Genomic DNA, 12348 nt, shown 5'->3' with positions numbered 1-12348 from the left:
TTGTTATATATATACAAACAGATTACCGAAATTCCACGACGTCTTATCATTGCTAATAAATCATCGCGTTTGATACGCATATCGTGGCAGAATGAGTTTCATAAGTATATCGATGCAGGTCACGCATTTACATATCACACGTACTAAATATGGACATTTTCTCTGGAATAGGCCGTATAAATAAACTCGTAAATGATCAGGATCGATGGGATGAGAGAACAAAAGGAGGATTAGATTATCGCAACATTATACGAACCAGCAAATATTTAACAATTTCCGGCTAATCGGCGTACTCGCTAGAATACTCCATTTTGCATAAAGTGGAGATAAAAATTTTACTCCTAAATATTGTGCACAACACGCGTTCATTATTGGCCGCAGGTAAACCTGACTACATAGTACCGAGAGCTTTATCATGAGTGTCCTCTCGTCGAGACGACGGTGAAGTTTTGCATAAATTATTCCGCGACCCTAATCCATCTTTGAAATGTCAAGGAATAAAAAAAAAATGCTCGTGAAAATAGCGCGATCCGACTCTCACTCGGGAAGAATGCCGAGATATTCGCACAGGAATTCGCTAAAAGAATCATTCGAACGCGATTACGTTTCTTCTTTCAATCCAGCGAGTCGTAAGGTCTCGACGAGCGAATATCTTAAAATTGCACCTGCATATCATCGATATCGTTTCATTAAGTGTCATATCATTAACGGGACGGGAGGTGGACGCGAACGCATTCGCCTTCCATCGATCGATGTAGTACAGCGAACATTTCTTAAGGCTTCTCAACTAAAATAGCTAAAATAGCGCCGTCAATTGACGACTAGTGTGTAAGCGAATTAAAGGAACATACGTTGTTAAGGCCTAATAGAGAACGAAAAAAATTTGTTAGAGAGTAATGAATAACGCAGACACACATATATGGGTATACATACATTCAATGCGATTAGGTTTCGATTGTTAAGCGGACGCTTGTCAGAATTATATTCGCGATGAATATATTCACTATTTCGTGTAGATATACCATTGAGTTTTACGTACACTTCCTAGCCTTCGAGCGCATCCCCGTGCTGCCATATATTATATGTTTATCCTTCTATATTCTATTTATCGCGATCGTCATGTATGTTGGAATTAATTCCACGTCGTATAAATTATTGCAGGAAAAATTACGTCGCACAACATCGGAAATGTCGCATCTAATTTCACTATAAAAATTTACGAGTTAACCGAACTCTAATTAGCCGTTGCTCAATGAAATTCACATAATATATATATATATATATATAATGAATAATTAAGCTGCGTATCGTTCTGCCGGCAAGAAAACGTCACTCTACGCCGCAGATGCGGAACATGGATTTTCGTGCCGATAATGAAATCAGTTTTTACTTTACGAGACGATGGAAATTAATTGCGCGATTCCTTTTGTTTGATGTTTTATAATTTCACAATTACATTTGTTCGTTTTTATCGCGTATCATTGTATAATGTTTTAGCTGGCGATGCGATGATTCGATGCAATTACGAATTGATATATGAGCGTATTACGAAAATGAAAATTAAGCCTTATGCTTTATTTATGCGTCAACGAGATGCACTCGAAGGCTACTAATACTTCGTGATTAAATGTGAAAACGAAACGAAAATTGTCATACTCCAGTGTTGTCTAAGCTTTTTAAGAGAACAGAGGAAAAATAAAACCCTTTCCGCGAGACTGTTTAGAAGAATGAGAGAATGAGAATGAGCGACAGAGTTGGAGAGAAAGAGCCAGAGAGCGAGAAGCGCGAAAGTGAGAAGGAAAAATTGTAATTCGAGAGAATGAGAATGAGAAATTGAGTGAAAGAATGCGGAAGAAATGAAAGAGAGAGAGAGAGAGAGAGAGAGAGAAAGAAAGACAGCGTTAAGGGATAAATACCTGCGGCTCTAAATACTTATTACACTTGTTATGCTATCGATAAGTTTATATTATATCTCTATCGTGACAGAATTTACGACGTATTGTGCGTGATATTATATTTATACGGGCTGTTACACACTCTCTATCTCCAAAACTTCCATTTCATCGCGCGGCCGCAGCGAACGTGGATTAGCACGGGAAGCGCACGAGATCAAAACGACAAGATGGAAAAAGAGAGAAAGAGGAGAGGTATTCTCGAAAGCGATGAACAGCATCCAACGTACCAACTGGCGCAGCGATATATCCCTTTCTCTCTATCTAAAAGTATCGATTAATTTTCGAGTTTTCCGCGTCGAGATTTTTAATACCGACACACAGAGCAAGAACTTTTATTGAGAAAAATTGTTATTGGGATGAGGATGTGTAATACCGAAAGAAGAAACACTAGGGATACTGATACGAAAAGGAACGTTATGGAGGAGTGATCCTCGGAGACACGAGAACCAGGTCCGGCAAAATTTATCGCGAGTTCACTATGAACTCGAACGAACCATGAATCCAACCGGCTGACAGACGACAAAATGCCTGTGCTTCTTCGAGGTCGCCCGGCAGGCCGAAGGTTGATTAATGACGACAAGCGAGACGAGAATCGGTTCGACCTGTCCGGCGAATGAGAAAGGGATTAAATGGAAAGTGGTGGTTTATATGTTGGATTGGGAGAGAGAAAGAAAATAGATTTACCATCGATGCAATCGATGGAGCTTGTTGTTCGCGAGATCTGCGTTGCGAGGAAGAATAGACGGGCGAAGAGGATAATGAAACTGTAAGTGCGATGGGAGAGACGTAAATCGAATCGGGTTTTAATGTAACGCCAAGCGGTTGAGAAAAAAGAAGGGACGAGCAAGACAGAAAATTATATAATTTTTAAAGAAACATATATTTTTTGGAAAGACCGCGCGTGAAAAACAGCGCTTTCTCCGTATCTACCGAAATCCTCCTTCCTGCATAACTCGGCGATTTCCTCTACGCCCTTCTCATCCCGTTCCATTCGTAATCTTCCTCTTAGGCGATATAGAACATCTCAAAGCAGAGCATTGTGCGTGTGCGTGCGCGCGCGCGCGCGCGGCCACGGAAATTAGAGTGAGAACTTCATCTCGCGGTTTTGTAATATCGAGAGTCAGCCGGGAGATTATTAGAATATTGTTTCGCGGTACGGAGAGAACAGGGATTTTCGCAAGATCGGGTTGTGTTCGCGTCGCATCATTGTTCTCGCTCTCGTCGTCTTCCTCGCGCCGTTTCGTGGCCGCGCGTCTTTGATCCAAGACTGTATTATTGTGAGAAAATAAAGCAGAATCCATATTGCGTTCGCACGAGCGGCATATCGCGCGATCTCCATTTCATTTCTCGAACTGTTACTAAGCTTGTTTTTAATAAACTTGTTTTTTTGTTTGTTAGAACGGCAGCGGACCAGGCGGCGAATCCGGTGGACGAGCAAACGGGTAAGTACCTTGCGATATTAATTTTCCAATTAATTCCTTTATTTTTCTCATTGAACTTTACATATTTTTTTTTATAGAAACTAATAGTTATAATAATTTCGTTGAAATGTGAATACAAATTTTTATATGAATTTTAAGAGCGTCACTTTTTTTAAAGCCACAGAGAGACATATACATAATATTTTAAGTAGCGCACTTTTTTTTATTCGATCTGTTGATTATTGAAAAGAAATCTTTTTTTGTGCGCGATAAGTGGAGAAATATATATCTGTATCGATTCTTCAAAGAAATAATATATCTCAATCATTCTTCTTAAACGTCAAATGAGAAACGGGATAATATTTCTTCTACTATTTACTTTACGCACACAAATCGATAAATTTTTATTTCGAATTACACGAACAACGATATATGATATTTTGCGGCCTGTTATTACTCGACATTTGAAAAAAACATTGTATGGCAGCTCTTAGATCTCGGGAGATCAAAAATGCTTGCCATGCTTTACTGCATCTTCCTTTCGAATCAACATTTTTATGACAATATTCATTTACTAAATCGAATAAAGATATTTGATACATTATTCTTTATGAATCCTTACATGATGAGAATCAATTATTATAAATTTTATTCTCAAGTCGGTCAATAATTTTACAGTTTTTTCTAGTTTCAAGATATTTCACGTTCTTCTTTGCACGCGAATGCAATTTATGAGAAATTAAAAAGCTTCGATGAATAATTTTATATTTATAATCGATCGACAAAGCAGAAATTTAGATTTGCGATAACTTGGATTTTCTGAAAACTTTCTAACAAGCATTTCCATCGGATTTTCAAACGCTCTGAATCGTTCGAGAAAATCTCCTCTAGAAATTTGACTGACTTAAACCTGCAGTTTGAATTGAAAGTTTAGTCTATGCTCAATCTACGCGAGATTAATCTCAGGCTCGATTTGCAAACGCTTTATTGGTATTCTTTTTTTTCCAATATTACACAATCTGAACATTTTAGTTTTCACTCCATTTCTAAAGTTATTCAAAAAATTTATATTGTTTTATAGCCAAGGATTATATTCATAATTTTCAACGAATATTAAATAATATTTCGTTGTAAATATTAAACAACATGATAGCAAATATGGATACAACGATAAAAAATATAATAAAAAATATAAGATCACAAAATTTTAATGCGAACTGTCGGAGCAAAAAGGATGAACGTAATCGCGGGTCCGATGCCCTGGCGTAATTTTCGAAATCTTTTTTCTTCCAGACATCCGAGAGACAATTTTTACAGCACCATCGACAGCATGCCGGACATTCGACCGCGCCGGAAGTCGATACCATTGGTTTCCGAGCTGGTAGGTAGCCGATTGCCCATTAACACCATTCCGTCATTGTCTCCGCGTATATATACATATGTATAAGTACACCGTGTACACACATACATATATGTACATTGCCTGGATCGTCCGTACAATATATTCGTCGGAAATAATTATCAACCCGACGTTTTCGTTGTTGTCATCATCGTTATCGTCGTCGTCGTCGTCGTTCTCTTGCCCGTGATTGTCAAGATATTATTTAAAACATAATCTTTCTCGCACCCAGCAACGCAGTACTGCTCTGACCTCTCTCGATATCTGCGATTATGCGACTGGTTGAATTTAATTAATTCGCTCAACTAGCTGAGAGGTCATCTCTCAGTTGCGCGTGGATCTCTTTAAAAATTTTAACGCATCGCTCCGTGCGCTTTGCGATTCTGTATTCCGCGTTTGCAGAGTAAAACAGAGCCAGAATTAATTACCGTGATATGTGCAGCGTGTGCATTTTTGGCGGTGGCGTCTACACGAGATACGTGACAACTCGCTGAACGGCAGTATATAAATTACAATCACTAATATTGCCTATGAATCAGTCGACATGTGGAAATTTCTGTAAATTATTTCCATAGTATAACTGTGAATATTATATACATATATATATTTATATATTTTATATACAAGGTGGGGGGGCATTTATATTGAGACATCTAAATATCTAAAAAATAAAGCAAGATAGAAAGAAATGTTTCAGACAAAAGTTGTTCGGTTCTAAAGGGATCATAAGATGGTGCCATTTAACCTTGGGTGGAGGCGCCTCGTAGATTTCAATGTCAATCCTGTTTTATTTTCTTTACACCATCTCTCATTTTTTGAGTTTTAAAATATTAATGTAACATTATTGCAAAATAAATAATTTTATGACATATTTCATAGTTTATGTAAAATTATGTCGAAGTAAAGTAATAAAATAAAGTATAAAATATCTCGTAAACTATTAAACTTTTGGCCATCATATCCCTATAACTTTTTATGCAGAATATTGCAAGGAATCGATTTATGTAAAAAAATTGGGGTGTTCCGATTTAAAAAAACAAGATTGACATTGAAAACTCTGAAGCGCCTCCACCCAAACTAATGGCACTATCTTAGAACCGAACAATTTTTGTCTGAAACATTTCTTTCTATCTCGCTTTATTTTTTAGATATTTAGGTGTCTCAATATAAACGTCCCACCCTGTATATGTATATAATTTTTATCGCGTTTATGCAAGAGAAGATTGCAAAGAATTGTATTTTAGACAGAATTGTACTAAGAATTGTTCCGCCTCCGTTTCTTTCACGCACACATGTAATTCGGTGAGAGCAATTATGACTAAATTTTTATCTCAATCTTGATTATTTTCTAATTCGATAGAAACGTAATAAATATCGTGTTCCCTCAATCGCGAAACAATTATAGCTGTTTTTATAAATTTATCTTGCGAGACGACGACGGCGACCTATAATACTTTCGTCGCGAGACCTAACTCTGTGTATATCGTGTACGACGCATCTGAGGAGATTTGCCGTAAAGCCGAAGCTAAATACATTGAAGTAACGGGAAATATTCTTTTACCGTATTTCAAGATAAAGTAAAAAATCCTCCGATGTAGTCCATAGCGAACGTGTATCTCGTCGTGTAACCTAATTGCGTGTTTTACGTTTCAGTGTTATCGTCCTTTTCTGCGACGAATCGAATTGCTAATTTTATCAAAAATCATCGCAAAGCGCCAACGATCGAATCTAACGAAATATCTCCTCTCGTGTAATTTCCTCTTTTCCTGAAATTCCTATTAAAAAAAAAAAAAAAAAAAAAAAAAAAAAAAATATGGTATTTCATAATCCATTGAGGCTATATTTATTTATTAATATTTTTTTCTCTCTCTCTCTCTCCTAAATATCTATTAACAAATAAATGAATGAATAAAATATATATCCATCAAAATTTTTTAAACGCGAATATTGTGTACGAAATTTCATTGTTCCAACGATATTTCGCAAATATTGTATACGCTTGCAATTGATGAGAACATCCCCGCCGCAAAACTTAAATTCACAATTTACTGATGCGATCGGTTTTTGAGCGGTGCTTTTATCTCCAATGGATCGATCGAAAATACTAGAAAACTCGAGATTTGAAATTCTGATCAGTCGCCCATATACCGTGATGCGATGATCTGTTCCGCTTGTCATATAGAATATAGAGTATAAAGCATCTGCAGAAAAGAGGCAAATGGTCGCAAATCCTTTTAAGTAAATCGCCTTCCGCGTTTGCTTATTTCGGCGAACGATTCAATAAAAAGCGGTTGAAAAGAAATTGAGTTTGACATACGAAAAGAAAGAGAAAAATAATATATAAAATGTTGAAAGAGAGACCGAGTTTAAGAAATGTGGATATATCCTTACATATTTTTCTCTCGGCTTAATTATTATATGTACAATGACGCGCGTGTTCCGAACGATAATAAAAATGTCTTGCCTACGTCACTCACATATACACACATCCACACACACGGATGCCATTGCGAGCTAAGAGCTTGCGTGTGCAACTAGTGCGTGATGCTTTAAATGAAATTCTTAAGTAGTTTATTGATCGCGCTCCGGAGAAAAGCGCTCAGCGGAGATAAGTATGTCGCGGAAAATGTGATTTAATCTAAAATTAAGAGAGTGAGATGCATTATTGGCAGACTAACGTAATTTCAGCAGATCAAAAATTGAATAATAGAAAATTAAATTTTTCGATTCACCCATTTAATTTAAATTTTATTTTTAAAAACGAAGTTAGGTGTAAGAACCGTGATTATATATTAAACGTAATTCAACAAATCGTACGAAAATTTTATGGGTAAAGATTTACCATCCCCTATTCTTTCCTACAAAAGTATCATTGTGTTCGGGGCATCCCGAATAAAATCTTTAATCTTTTTAGATCCTGGAATCCGATGTCTGTCTCCTGTATGTTTGTTTCCCCGTGTAATGTTAACAGTTTATATATAATTGTTGTGTATCTCTCACATATAAATCTCAAATCCTAAAATCTCGCGACGTAAAATATATTTTTATGTGATATTATGTCGTGAATAAAATTGTCCAGGCAGTACGCAAAAAGCGCGAAAAGATTACTGGGGTTATAATCGCGAAACTTTTGCGTCATTCATCGGAAAAATTTCGGTGAAGCAGCGGTGAACCACGCAGCACCGATATCGAACCAACGAAATTGATCGATCACGCGTAAAACGCGATTATCGCCCAGTAATTTTGGCCCTTTAAATTCACCATGGAGAGAGAGACATAAATTCTTAAAACGCATATTATCGCTGCGCATGAGATTTTAATGTAATATTGTTTTTAGAAAAGAATGTAAACTTATTTTTTATATTTTTCTATTACCTAATTATGTCTCTCTCTCTCTCTCTCTCTCCCTTTCTCTCTCTCTCTCTCTCTCTCTCTCTCTCTCTCTCTCTCCATGATGAATCAGTCCTAAATACGTTCGTCGAACATTGTTTTTGTGCCTCTCTTATGCCTAACTTTTAAAATATCTATATTCATATCATAATTAAAGAAGAAAAAAGAAATTGCAAGTGGTACACGTACTAATCGGCATATAATGCTATTTTCTTTGTTTGTTCTCTGTGGCGCCCGTTGTTGTATCCACCTGAACACCTGAAAAAACCAAAACCACTCACTGAAAAAAAAACCTCTCAAAAAAATCTCAAAAACTCTACCTCCAGGTCTTGAAGGTACTAATTAAATGCCTCGTTAGCCAAATCAATTAGAAGTTTGTTCGAATGTTCGCATGTGAATTTTTTATTCGTCTTTCTCACTATATAGCTCATGTATATCGTTATGTTTTTTCATAATTCACATCTTTTTCCATTCGTCTTATGATTCATATTTTTCTCTTGCTTACTCGCTCTTTCTCCCTCTCTCTCTCTCTCTCTCTCTCTCTCTCTCTCTCTCTCTTTACTAATTTTTTTACATTCTTTTCCTGCTCGTGATTCATTATCGTTGCGAGTCGTTGAATGTCGCGGATTATAGTCGACGGTATAGTCGACGATATCTTATCTTGATTACATCTCGAATTTGATACGATTCTGTTACATATGCATTCGTTAGTAAACAGAGGTCAAAGTAATTTTACCATTTGCGAAACGTGCATTTTTATCGTTCGCGAATGAAATATCGATTGCGAAAGAAGCATGTCAAGTCTCCAGCGACTCGTTAAATTGGATCTGGTTGATGTTTTGATCTGTATAATTAGAAACGAGACGCAGTGTCGTCGTGCTTTTTTATCTATGGCTTATCTGTAATTTTTGTGTTTGTGCATGTGAATGTATAATCACACCTTCTATAAGAAAAACATTAGTAAAAGTTAAGCAAAGACAAATTAGCGGATTAGCGATCTATTTTCAATTTAAAAAAGCTTTCGAATAAATTATCTCTCTTCTTTGTTTTCTTCTTCTTCTCCCTCTCTCTCTTCGCCCCCCCCCCTCTCTCTCTCTCTCTCTCGCGTGTATTTAAATTTAATCTGCTGCTATCCAGTAGTTTCTAATCTTTTTGATAAAAACAGTTAGTCTTGTGAGATAATTTTATTCTATTTTATTATAGCCCCTTTCATCTGCGTGCGAAATTATTCACTGCTTAATTATCAATATTAAATGAATGTCTTGATATAGTGTCGTAGGTGCATGTGTTATGAATAGTTATGAGAATACCGTATAGTCACATAAGTAAACATTATGATAATGATATTATTGGAAGCAATTTGTCTTCTTCTTTTTTTTTTCTTTCTTTCTTTCTTTTTTGACAGAAACTTCGTTCGATTCAGCAATACTTTGTCCGTTTCTCTCATTTGTTCGTTTGCTTTTCGCGACAAAAATAAATGCGAAAAACAATGCGAAAGAGATGAGCGCAACAATGTCGTTAAAAAAAAAAAAAAAAAAAAAAAAAAAAAATATCGCGCGCGAGTCTCTCGAAAGAAATACAATTAAATTACTCTACGGCACCCCCATGCAATCATGCAGCACATTTCTTACTCGGTTAGAAAAACAATGGCGCAACAGCATATGTCAATTATGGCGAATAAAAGCGAGATTAGCGTGCACGGAATTAATGCCTGATTATCGGGACGAAACAATGGCGCATGCACGGTTCGCGGGGTCCTGTGCATAATATCTTAATTGAAATCTATGCTAACCACATATCCTATCGCTCACCGCACCTATTAGACACCATAAGCTAATTAGATTAGATTTCCTCTACGAGCGCTCTCTCTCTCTCTCTCTCTCTCTCTCTTTCTGTATCATTTCTCCTTCTAATCTCTCTTTATCTCTCACCGTTATTCTGTCAACTGATTTACATATCTTCTGGCGTTTCCGCTCTATCGGTTTTCTAATTCTTGCCTTTCACTAACTTTTCTTACTATCGGTCTCTTAGTTCTAATTTCAATCTTAGTATTACATACAGTACATGTACGATATATATATGCATTTCCGAATCGGACATGCAAATCTACGTTGCATTAAGACTGTGCCCGACTATATTAATTAAACGGGATTAAAATCTTTGATTAGCCTCTCGTACAATTTCCGTTTTACGTCTCGAAATACTGTAGCGTATAATCTAGAATTTCGAGTTGAATCGTATCACACCGATTCAGATATTTGCGATCTTGTTTATTGACCGCCGTATTAATTTCATCTCGACTTTACAAAGATAATCGTATGGATAATATGTTAAGCCTGTAAATATTTATGCAGGAGCAAACATTCCACACATGCTCTCTGATATTCGATGTAAAACGTGCGGTCGGGTAACTAGCATTAAATTTGTAACACATTTCACATGCGCGCTTTTGTCGAATTACATAAATGTCAGCCGGCTACATAAGACGCTCTAGATTAAATATAGAACATCCTGAGGCGTCTCCTTTAATATTTGCAATACAATCTCTTAGTATGGGTCTCTTTTTTTCTCACAAAGGGGTTCGATGTATATATTTATATATATAATATACATAAAGTCACTAACACACTAATAAAACTTCATAAAACACTTCATAAAACTTATAAATAACAGTTGAACTTCATCGATATTTCATTTGGCATGTAATGTCACCGCTTCTTTTACGTCACAAGACTTACGTTACGTATAGGATTTCTCTTAGGTTTTGAATTTGTCTTTATCTCCACAACTCTTCCGTGTTATTACGGCGGATGCAATTTAATCTCGATGTGAAATCGTTTCTCTTTGAAAATGTGTATTGACTCATTTCTCAATATCGATTAAAAATTGTTATTATTTTTTTTTTGAATAATTCTCATCACGTAACGTTCTTTCATCGTGTCACTTATTCTCGTTTTGGTCTCGTAAATAGCCACGTTTTAATCTCGATGTTGAAAAATATCTGTAAATAACACTTTACGAAGAATTCTTCTGCGTTTTTTTTTTGTTTTTTTTTTCGTTTACTTGCGTTTCTACACATCTGTCGATTTGTTTGATCTATTCTACGCTTTCTTTCAATCTCTTTTTCTCTTTCTCTCTCTCTCTCTTTTCTCTTTCTTTCTCTCTTCTCCTTTCAGTTTCTCAGTCCCAGGACTTGGAAAACTGACTATGCGATAGAGAGACTGGAAGGATTTTACTCTTTTATCAGATGCACATTAATCTTTATCTTTTCCCAGACTATGGCGGCGACGAAGAGGAACGCTGGTCTTACGTCCGCCGTGCCGCGAGCAACGTTGAACGACGAGGAGCTGGTAAGGACTTGCCCTTTAGTCACTATACTTCATCATCGTCACTTTACGTCACTGTTTAATAAATCAAGAGAAACGTATTTGTTTTGTAAGAAGAAAATTAGCTACCGTCGCGCTGCGCCGTTGATATATAAATATTATTTAAGAAATCGGGACAGCTTATCGTAAACTCTTTTCTAGCGGTATTTTTCAAGATAGCTATTTCTCGTATCGCGAGTATTCAATGTATCGCATTAGTTAACGCGATCACGAAACGAAGCTCTTTAATTACTTTTGTAACGCAATTCGAGAAGCGTAAGGGAAAAGCTTCGAAAGCGAAAGTAAAAAGATGTACGTGTAGTTACTAGTTGCGAGAAGGAGATTTATGGCGGAAGGTAACGTTGGAAGAAATATGGAGACAGGTATCAAGCAAGGAGTTTAGGTCGCACATCATTTAATTTTAAGTTTCAATAGCGACGAGAGAGACCGGCGCCGAGGGAGCTTAAATTAACCATTGGACTCTTTCTTTCTTTTCATACGAAACGTGCTGCATTTTATCCTCATTTCCACGCTATTTTCTTTCACGTAAGTGTGATTTAGTGATGTTTCTGCTCTTTCTTTCCTTATTTCTATTTACCTCCTTCTCACGCTACGTTATTTTCGAGCAACACGTAGCAAAACTAGTGTAAAATACATTAGCGGTTAGGACCGTGATATATGCATACGCGTCACGTATGTACAAGAAAGTACACGCATACGTATGCATTAGGTGAGAAAATAGCGGTTAAAACGCACACACGCGTGTGGATATACGTATATACTATAGGACATTTGTAGGAGTCTACAAAATATCACGG

At 36.5% G+C, this 12348-nt stretch overlaps 1 protein-coding gene across 19 annotated transcripts in view; it reads left to right on the top strand.

The window, feature by feature from the left end:
* The window catches only part of LOC138939392 (protein unc-13 homolog B-like), a 161152-nt gene that overhangs the window by 115201 nt on the left and 33603 nt on the right, over nucleotides 1-12348 (top strand). For all 19 annotated transcript variants that reach the window (XM_070307113.1, XM_070307116.1, XM_070307119.1 and 16 more), the window contains 3 exons: nucleotides 3354-3397; nucleotides 4670-4757; nucleotides 11441-11515. In XM_070307113.1, the coding sequence (XP_070163214.1) occupies nucleotides 3354-3397; nucleotides 4670-4757; nucleotides 11441-11515 (207 nt within the window). The remainder of the gene's footprint in view (nucleotides 1-3353; nucleotides 3398-4669; nucleotides 4758-11440; nucleotides 11516-12348) is intronic.

Source organism: Polyergus mexicanus, unplaced genomic scaffold (assembly GCF_030449975.1).
Source record: "Polyergus mexicanus isolate NDT 795.1 unplaced genomic scaffold, iyPolMexi1.0 SCAF_14, whole genome shotgun sequence".
NCBI classification, from domain to species: Eukaryota; Metazoa; Arthropoda; class Insecta; order Hymenoptera; family Formicidae; genus Polyergus; species Polyergus mexicanus.
The sequence above is the reverse complement of the archived record's forward strand: the minus strand, read 5'-3'. Positions and strand labels throughout refer to the sequence as shown.